This window comes from Meleagris gallopavo, chromosome 9, assembly GCF_000146605.3.
Source record: "Meleagris gallopavo isolate NT-WF06-2002-E0010 breed Aviagen turkey brand Nicholas breeding stock chromosome 9, Turkey_5.1, whole genome shotgun sequence".
Taxonomy (NCBI): domain Eukaryota; kingdom Metazoa; phylum Chordata; class Aves; order Galliformes; family Phasianidae; genus Meleagris; species Meleagris gallopavo.
In genome coordinates, this window is record NC_015019.2 from 17357146 (window position 1) to 17368078 (window position 10933).

The following is a 10933-nucleotide window of genomic DNA, read 5'->3' on the forward strand; positions in this document are numbered from 1 at the left end:
AGCAGAGATAAAAAACTGAGCCCAATCAAAACAGTGTGTATAATATTTAATTAAATGAGCTTCACCTGCCACAAGCTGGTAGCAATCTGCATGCCTTATATACTGCACAAAGCATGAATCACCAGGACTGGTGCTGTGGTTTGTTGGTTTGTACTCAAATGAGTAAGACATGAACAATCCATCGCTGCTGAAATGGCTACTGAGCTGCTACTGAGCACTGTGGTTAAAGCACTGCTTTGAAACTCTGACAAACTCATTAAATTCTGCATCTCTCTGGGATTTCATGGGTAAAACAAATTCTTGATGCTCCTTTCCAGGTGTTATTAATAGAGATGGTATTGTGAGCATATACAAGCATACTTCATCAGAGCTGAGTTGTAGGATAACAGGCACTAAGAAAACCCATGAGCAGACAGCTTCACTGCTACTTCCATGAAATGGAATCATTGTTATTAATATTGGGCAATTACTCTGAAATACTTTTGGAGAAAGTATTCCTAAATATACATGATGAATTTATGGTACACCATCAAAGCACATAATGGTTACAAAAATGCACAGTACTTGTTTTTTGAACAAGCAGAAAATATTCTAGGAGAACATTAATAGAGATGAATGTTGAAACATAGATGTCCTCCTTACACTTTATTTTAAAATGAGGTGAAAACTTCCCTTCAGAGTGGAAATATGAACTTTCTGGTTTTCAGCCCAGTATGAGGTCCTTTTGCCAGTTACATTATATACTGCTTTATTTATTTTAAAACAAAGCAAAACATAAAACATTGAATCTAGTTAGGGTTAAACATTGTCTTGAAGGATCTTATGTTAGAACAGAGCTAAATCTTTAAGCAGCATCCACAGCTAATTATGACATACATAAGTTTAAAAAAAGGTGTTTTTTTGAGTGATAAATGAACCTGCAGATTCTTCACAACATTCACTATATATCAGAAAAGACCATTAATAAACAGTCAAAAAAGAATGAGTTACTACAAGTATCTGATCTCATACTTTGCCTAATACCATCAGTGTCATGTTTAAACCTGACATCTTAAATCTTCCACATGAAAACCCTTTAAGACAAAAGGTTCAGCTATTTTAAATAGCATTTTCTATGCTTTTTATTTTGAATGACAGCCAAAGAGAACAGCGAATTTTTAATTCTTTAAACTTATCTGGCTAAAAATCTTTAGCCTTTCTCATCCATATCACAGCCCTTTTCCTGGGATTTTGTGGGCAAGCAGTTAACATTTCTTCCAGTAGGAGCTGTTGGTGCTCAGCACCTTCAGAATGGTGCTGTGTGAGAGTCAGGTCAAAATACTGCAGAGAAAAGGACTGCACTATCTGTGTGCCTGCTGAGGACAAGTTTGGAGTCAGTTTTGATTTAGACAGGAAAGACTAATTGGGACCACCAAAGTAACAGTTGCATTGCTGGATGCCTTCCAGAAGTGCTACTTTAGCACTTTACCTCTTGGAACACTACCTGCTTTCTTAATCCAGGCCAAGAGGAACAGGGATACAGGCAGAGCCCGTAGACAACCATTGCACCTTGTCTATTTTTTCAATATGGACAAAATGACCAAGACCTTCAGGACTAGTTAAATTCTAGTTTCTCATTGAGTAAATGTTTCTCACTGAAAACCTTCCAAGTAAGATGCTTTCATTCTGGATACACGTTCTTGAATTACAGGAAATCGATTTTTCAGCATCATCATCTATTTTCCCCAGACCGACGACAGATTATTGCATTAGTAACCTGCTGGAGGTTCCTGACAAGCAAAGGTCAGGAAAACCCAAGGCCCGTGTGGCTACAGAGGTAAATAAGCAAAGGTCGATTTCTCTTGAACTTCTTATAGTTTTCAACTTGAAAATCATTCCTTTAGTAAGGTGCAAAAGTGTTCTTTACACATCTGCCCAGGCAGAGTCAATCTCCTAATGCCTAATGTAGCACAGTGGCTAATTGTCTGTTACATGAGACTTGAAGCTCTCTTGCTCATTAATAACAAAACGAGGAGTGAGGTGTCACTCTACCAGAAGGGAAGTGGAGAAGTACTGGCTTATTTCTTTTCTGCATTAGAATTAAACAACAGCAACGACTACAACAGAAAAATGCACCCCTCTCTAGTTTTGCCTGCAGTATTTGGGATAGCATAGGCAGTACAGTTTTATTAACAAAGGACAGTGCCCAGATTCCAACCTTCACAGAATAAGGAAGAACAAACTAAAACAGGCTGAGCAGCACTGATTGCTTCTGCACCAGTTTTCCAAGACAGCTCCACTAGTGTTTGCATCTCCTGCAAATGCTCAGGGAGAGACACAAACACGGCCCAGGCCTGAAAGGCTCATACTGAACTTCAGTGCTGAGCTGGAAACTACTTGGTAGTAACACTGCTTGGCTGATCTTTCTGTCTTTGCAGAGCAAAATCTATGCGGCTAGGAGAGCCAAACTGTAAGTCCACACAACACCTTCAAAACTCTGGAACAAGATTTACAATCTTGGAACAATCTTAATCAATGCTTTGTTTCCTCCTTTGCTTTCTTAAAAATAAAATAAAATAAAATAGTAATAATAATAATAAAAAAATCCCCAAAATGTTCTTACAAGTGAGCTATGCAGAGGCTGCTGTGAGAAAACATGGTGTGGCAGCATGTTCCTCCCACCACGCTCAAGTCGGGCTGGATTCCTGCACCAATGGGAGTTTGACACAGGCAGGGTTTTTGAGCTGAAGTTTGTACTTGCTAGTTTTGAAGTGAAGAGGCTGTTATCTTTAAACCTGAATTCATGAAACATTACTTATCGTCCAGGTCACTCATGGGCTCAGGATCTCACATTTGGCTCCCGAGTTTGGAGCAAAAATGCACACTGCATATCTGGTGTTTGGGTTCAAGCCCATCTTGAATATAAATTTAGAATGAAAGAAATGCATACAAATACTAGGCACATTATAGTACACTGCCAGCTGTTTTCTTCTACTTACAAGACTGTTTCTGAGAAAGTAATTTTTTATTATTTATTTATTTATTTATTTTTGTATGTGGTGGAATATGTGAGTGATGACAAGCTGGTATCCCTGAGTTCAATGTGAACCTGACCTCATTCTCAAGTTTAAGGTGCCTCTTGTTCATGACACATGCTTTCCTAGACCTCTCAGGCTACATTCTTTATTAGATTTCTTGAGAAATGGAACAGTGTGCTCACAGCCTTTTTTTTTTTAAATTTTCCCTTGAAAAATATCTGTGTTCTATCTGTGCTTCAGTGACAGCCTGCTGCTCATTTCCAAGGAAATTCATGCCAGAAGTCCAGATAGCAGTTGTCTCACAGGCTGGTATAGACAGAGCTGGCCTTGTGGGTCATGTTCCCAACTGAGTAATGGACTCGCTATATTATCCCTGGCAAGCCTTGCAGGTTGGAATTTTCAAGCAAAAGCAAACAAAATCAACTTTTGTTTTGTGATTTGATTATTTTTTAATGCTACGGTTTATTCATTTTTGTTTATAAATTTGAGGGTCCAATGGTTTTTATGTGCTGCAATCCCAAATAGGTCTCTGTCTATTATCATGTTTTATATACATATGGGAAATGAAATGTAAGTCTGATGCAATTACAGTTGTGTGCTGTGCAAGACAATACTGTAAACACAATGACAGCCTGAAAAGCTGCTTAGCAAAATGATCTTAATATACAAGGCAGTGTGAAAATGTAAAAAGAATCTATAATGACAACAAAGATTAGCTATTTGCTCTCTAACCTTATTTACAGAAGCAATCAGAGGTATTCAGGTCAAGTTAACGACCCTGTCTTCAATTAATTCAATTGTCTACAAACAGCACTAATGTAGTGGTTGTCTCAGAGTCTGCCACACAGTCTCTGAGGGAATACGTAAGATTCCATTAAAAGTGACAATAATAATGCATTTATTACCGAAACACTATTGTATTATAAATAAATTCCTGATTTTAAATTATGCTCTATGCTCTAACAGAAATTCAATTACTGAAATAATAAAAAAGACGGTGTATTTGCCAAGTGCTCGGACTATAATTTGGCTGCTTAGTTACCAGCAGTTGGCTCTTCTGCAACTTCTTGTTCACAGAGTATTTCTTTTGAATAAATGCCAGAACTTTTCATACAAATTTCATGAACAAGTTGCAAAATGAAATTTTGAGCTTTTGAATCCAATTATGAAAGACATAACTAAATCTATTATTGAAAAAATATTCTTGAAAGCCCTTCTTGCTGTTGTTCATCTCCGTGTAGTAATTGAGGTAAGCACAGGTGCTGCTCATTATGGGCCATTGTGCACCATCTGAATTCTGGGAACTGTAGAACTCAAATAGTCTCAACTCTGTTTGTGTGAATAGCAAACAGGCACGACTTGGAAGTTGTTTGTATGAGCTTGCACATTGCTCTTCTGGGACTCTTAAGGCACCTGTGTACCCTTTTGAAGCCAAAACAGTATCATTTATGTTCTGGCTATTCTTGCTACAATGATTTTGCAGGAGTAACATATTTCCCCACTCTTCTTCCCCCAGGCTGCTGTTAACAGTTGAAATATGAACAAAAGAAACAAGGACGTAACAATTATCTAATATACTGGGGACGAGCAGCTGTAGAGAAGTTCTTTTAGGCTTGATGAGATTCAGGGAATACCTGTGAGGAGAAGTCCATACTTAGTTTTGTTCCCTTTCTAAACCAGTTTCTCATGGTATACAGTTAGGCATAAAATACAATTTCATTTATTTCCCAAGAACTGGTATGTATTCTCTCTTTGGGGCACAGCCATGGGCTAATAACTCACCCCTCGTCTTCAGATTTTTTCTACGTAAAACATGAAGAGATGCATGCACCTTGCATCCTGCTACGTGAGTGCAAATGAAAAACTGCTGACAAGTCTTCCTACTGCATCCCACAGGTGTCTGCAGCCATATGGCGATGCGCAAATGGGCCCTGGCTCTTCAAGGGATCACAACTCTCACCTCTGTGTATTTCAAAACATGCTGTCTTGACAATATACTTCTGCTGATGGTGATTATACCTTATACTTGTATTTGTTGATGTATTACTGGTAGTTATCAGCAGAGATGCTACTAAAACATCTGGGGATGGAGTGTGCATGTGTGAGAGCAGCAGCCAGGCAGCCCAAAGAAAGGAAACATGGAAATGAAGTTCCTGCAGTCTCAGTGTTAAACTGAAAGACAATTTTTTTTTTTTTTTTCCTTGACAATGATTCCAGTGTAACTAGAGCTGCCACAGTTCAAGCACTTCGGAGAAAATATCAAGCTGATGGGAGATGCTATCAGACAACACTCTGCAGAGTTCAGCAAGCACAAGAACTCCTCCAGCAGGTAGACGATTTAGATATGATTCATTATCTGCGCTATGATTCCTCAAAACTTGCAGCAACGAAAGTTAGATGACATTATTTGAATTAACATTTGTCAAATGTTGTTTGCAGTTACAGCTGCAGACTTTAGTGCCACCTGGAAGCCAAATTATGACTCAGGAAGGGGAAACAACTCCATACAACAAACCAACAATTAAAGAAGGTAACCGCTTTCCTAAGCTTTAGGGAAAAAAACGAACAAACTTGCAAGAAGGCTTGGGATCTCAGTGGGCTGCTTGGTTCCATATTAGAAACTGGCTGGTGACATTGGAGAGGACCATATTTACATTAGACTCCAGACTCCTGAAGAGGGTTGAACTGGCAGTGAGACATAAAGAAAATCCCCTATTCGGTGTCTGACTTCAGCTCTTGAAAGCAGACTTCTCTTTCAGCTAGGAAACCAGAAGGAATCTGAACAAAAGTGAATATTTCCTTCCAGTTGTGGGACCACACATAGAAAGGAGGAGGAGAAGGAGAATGAGAAGCAGAACGAGAAGGAGAAGGAGATGGAGAAGGAGAAGGAAGTTGAGAACACTCACAGTCCAAAAACACTTCAGGAACTTTAGTGGAAGACATACTATCACGCCAAACTAAATGTTGAATGAAGTTCAACAGCAAAACAACATATAAAAGGATGAGAAATAAGGAGTTTTGTTGGGTAAGGTAGAGACCAAAACTGTCCCCATGCATTCAAGTTCCAAGCCTAATGCAGTGGAATTCCGAGAGCACAAAGCTACATTTGTATACAGGTACTGTATTTAAGTAGGAATATGACATGTTTTAATACATGGGTGTCAATTATTTGGGGTTTAGGCTTTTTCACTGGTGATCATAAAAGAGGATTGTTGATATTCTGCAACCTGTACCCTAACAGTAAACCAAACTCCTATAAAAAGTTAATTACCATCACTGAGAAAAAATAGTTTTAAGTCTAAAAGGACTGGGTACAGACTTGATTTTTGCTGAATTTTGTTCAAGTTGTATATATACACATTTAATACAATCATCCCAATACACACTTGCACTTCTGTATAGCCATGAGAGAGAATCAGGAGAAAGGTATTTGCTATGTCCATTCTTCAACTTAGTAACTTCTGCTCACATGAGGGGAAGCTGCTCATCATCTGTGGGAATGACTTGGTTTCAGCTGGGACAGAGTTGATTTTTTGCATAGTATCTGGCTTTAGGAGAAAACGCTTTGGCTCTAGGAGAACAGCAGTGTTGATAACACACCAATGTTTTAGTTGTTGCTGAGCCAAGGATGTTTCAGTTTCTCAGCTTCTTGCACTACCCTGCCAGAAGGGGCTGCAGGGGACAAGGAGCTGGGAGGAGACAGAACCAGGACAGCTGACCTAAGCCGGCCCAAAGTGATATTCGGTACCATGTAGCAATGTGTGACAAAACTGTAACACTGAAGGGGGTTGGCTGGGGGAACTGCTGGTGCTTAGGGAGCTGCTGGGGGACAGTAGGGGGTGAGCAATTACTTTGTGCATCACATGTTTTGTATATATGTATATATTATTACTATAATTACTGTTATTTCTCTCTCTTCCTTTTTATCTCAGTAAACAGTTTTTTTTTTTTTTTTTTCCCTCAACCCATGAGTTCTACTCTTTTTTCTGATTCTCCCCCTCATCCCAGTGGAAAGGGAACAGTGAACGAAGGGCTGCGTGTTGTTCAGCTGCCTGCTGGGTTAAACCACAACAGGGAGAAAAGCTGTGTAAGTGGGATAGTCAAGGTAATTTGCCACAGCCATTTCTTTCTTCCCAGGGAAACTAGACATTGCAAGAGGGGTAACAGACTGTCCTTCGAAAGGAAGTAAGTGTGAGCACTTGCTTTGTGTAGGGGATGCTTTCACAGGTTTCCATACTGTGTCTCAAGCTTGTGACATGTTGCCACAGTCCTGAACTGGGCAAGATTTAGAATGCCAGATATGGGAGTCATGAAACACAAAAGAACATTATTTGCAACTGTGGCTTTAAGGGAAAATACAGGAGAGAAAAGACAAAATGAGAGCTGAAAGAAGTAACAGATGAAAAGGGCAGCCAGACAGAGCCTGTGATAGGACAGAAAAACGGGGAACTCTTGGGAAGAGAACTGGGGAGATACAAGAACAAGTGAGTAGCCACAGCCACAGAGAAAGAAGGGCTCTGTTGAACAATCTGTCATTCTTGTTAAGAAGTGGCCTAGAGTTTGCGGACTGAAGATGGCCTTGCATTTCATAGAGCCCTGGACCACATGATTTTTGGGAGGTACTACAGCTAGGTAATGATAGAGCAAGTGTAAACATCTGGCCCACAAAAAGCTTTGGAAAGACTTAGCTCTCAATCCTCCTACAGAGATCTAATAGATTGTTTTGTCATTCCTTACTCCTGCTGAAAACCTTCTTCTCCTCTGCAGTAGTTTAATTTACTAAATGTCTCCTCTACACAACGGAGAAAGCAAAGTCTCACTCTCCTGATCTTCATGTTTGCATAGCTCTGTGTATTTCTTCAGTTCAGCCATGGCTGTGGCACAACTGTGTGATAAGTTATTCGACTGAACTGAACTGAAATATGGCCTGAGATGTTCAGACATAATGTGAGGAGGTTGACACGAGCAGCAGTGCAGGCAGACATTTAGGCAGATTATAATTATTCAAGTAGCAATTCAGCTCGGTTACCAGAATTAATAATTTTAACTCAAATTCTTACGAGAAAGCAATGCAATAATTAATGACTGCAAATGCAAATGAACGAGACATTTGTTTCATACCAAATCTGAAGCAACACCTCTTATAGCACAGTGGCGTCCATCACAACCATGAGGTCATTGATTCAAAGCTGATGTGGGGAGAAGGGCTACCTAATTATCCTCCATATCACTTTCTGCAACATCCAAATGACCTGGAACGGGTATCTATTCAAGCACTGATACAGGTCAGCCCTGCACAGCTTCTGAAGAAGGCTGGAGGAGAACAGCACGAGTGGGCATGGCTGAGGGCCAACGGAGCATTTAACTGTCCTTATTCCTACAGCAGATTCACATGTACTGAAAAGTAGGCTTAATGAGAGAGTGTTAATTTATATCCATCCATAAGAGCATTACAGGGCTCTAACACTGACCAACCATGGGTCTAACAGGTTTTAATACTTTGATGCTCTGCGTGGACCAAGTAAAGTTACAGGCATGATAACATCCAGTAAGTCCAACAGAAATGGACATCTGCCAAAGTGAGTCCAGATATTAAATATGACTAATGTTGTTTGACAGTGTTCACAGAAGGTGCATTGGAGTCTCACTACTTCCTTATCATTACCACAGAAAGAGAAAGGTAAAGCACTGCAGGAATATAAATAATTTGAAAAGCCTCATAGACAATATTCTACTGTGCACCTCATTTGCACTTAAAAAAACCTGCCCTACAGACCTTATGTACTTTTAAGATTCATCTGAAAGATACATGAAGAAGTCTTCCAGTCAAAAATGTACATATTTAATGGAATTAGATCTCTAGGCAAGAAAATGTCAGAAGAAAAGGAGAAATATTAAAGTGAATGCAGGGTGCTCCTTTCTAGTGCTTTCCTGCTTTGATAAATATCTTCTGGGATGTCATTTACTAGAAAGTCATGATTTAACAAAAAGAAAAACTGCAGTATAAAATATACTCTCTTTATTGCTGAAGTAAGTTGCTATTTTCATATTTTCCCTCTGTATTCTGCTTTTGTCAGCCAGAGGCCTTGATATTTGCTTTTGTATCATCCCTATTGAAAATGCAGTGCTTATTGTGAAATATTCAATTGCAGAGTTCTTCTGATTACATGGCAAAGGGAGATCACAGGGATCTGTATTGCCACAGTCCTTTCTCTGCCTTCCAGTCTCATGCGAGGGCAAACAAAATTAAAATAATAATAATAAAAAAGTAAAGAACCCTGATTGTGATGTTCAGTAATCACCTTGGGCCCAATGGACTTGAACAAAATCCTCTTTATTCAGTGCCAGTGACTCCAGCTGCCGTTGCTGAACAGCTGCTGAGTATCTTCAGAGGCCTTCACTCCTCTGCTGCTGGCAAAATGAAAGCTCCTAAAGGTATCAATTCACGTGCAGTCCTGTAGAGGCCCACAGCCTGGACCTGGCCAGCTTGGGTAGGGGCACTGTGATCTACTTTAACTAACATGAACGATCTTGTGCTCCAGTGGTGATGCAAAGGTTGCACCACAAATCTTCCCCAAAGTGGGACTTGAGAAGTGCAACCCTAATCAGCAATTCCCCAGAATGGGTAGCAGAGCTACAAGAAGCCCCCTCCTCCCCCCTGGGATGACCTGACAAAAAAAAATTCTCATTAAAATTGGTATTGCTGCCAGCAAGAAAATTTCAAAATTCCCTCTAAAGCAATCCATTTCTGTTCAGAAAATTCAAATAAAATATTTTGAGTATCATCCACAATGAAATATTTTGTTTTATTAAATTGAATTAAGGTGTTTCACATAATAAGTTGAGCTCAGAGTGTAGTCTCCACTGAGAACTTTAAGTTGTCTCCATCCTGTCTATGAGGGATGAATCTTGTACAGTGTAGTGCAAAGCCAATGGAACCTTTCAATCAATTTAATAAAAGTATGTTGCTTTCAGGACTGTCAAAATATTTTATGTAGTTTGAGATAGTTATGAAAAACCACTTCATATAGCTGAATTCATACTCAAATTACAGTTTACTTTCCGTATAAAAATGGCCAATTTTTCAGACTACACTTGAAATTTCCTGATTCTTCTGCATGACCAATGACTGTGTTATTTCACATACTTTCACAAAAAGACAAAAGAGAATCTGCTAAGAGTTCTCAGCCCCTTTTGTACATCTAGATGTAGATTTGTGCTGATGTAATTATAAAAGTGATTTTTTTTTCTTCTGCATACTTGTATGCCATCTAGGATACATATATATTACATGGATAGCTGCATATAGTATGAATATTCTATGTATGAAGTCCTTAATAAAATATCTTACACCATGTGCATTCCCCACAACAATTAACTGAATCCAAAGCAAAAGCTTCAGCGCTTCTTCTTTCTATGAGGGCTTTTAAGATGCTGAATCTTGGCAACTGAGCAAGAAAGTTCTGAATTGTCTGAACAATACCACGGAGATTTTGGCAAAGAAAAGGCAATCAGAGAAAATTAGGATTCTTACTTAAATGTCTTGTTTTTAGACCACTGTACTAGATTTTACCAGAGCCGTTTCTCCAACTTACTGGAAGCAGAATGCTGCTGCAGTGGAATACAACCAGTGACATCCATTTATGTCTTGTTCAATGCCTGCACATCTCCCCCACACATATTCCATACCGATCCACATTTTCACACATCTGCTTCCCACTGCATAAGGGGAATTCACCCTATAAATGCCAACACTGTATTACCTTGAGGGTGTTCTTTTCATTCCAAACACGCTGCCTTTTTGGTGTACCAGATGCTGAAGCAGTCCCATCATCATCTGTATCACCCCCACTGCACCAACCTGCTTGCACCTCAGAAAAGAGCAGTTTCAGGCTGTTCACCACCCAGGCAGGCAT

General features: G+C 39.5%; 1 protein-coding gene across 1 annotated transcript in view; it reads right to left on the minus strand.

Moving 5' to 3' along the window:
- Nucleotides 1-10933, minus strand: part of LOC104912227 (AF4/FMR2 family member 2-like) — a 105511-nt gene extending 94578 nt beyond the window's left edge. Inside the window, exon 1 of the mRNA XM_031554739.1 lies at nt 10781-10933. Within this exon, the coding sequence (XP_031410599.1) occupies nt 10781-10933 (153 nt within the window). The remainder of the gene's footprint in view (nt 1-10780) is intronic.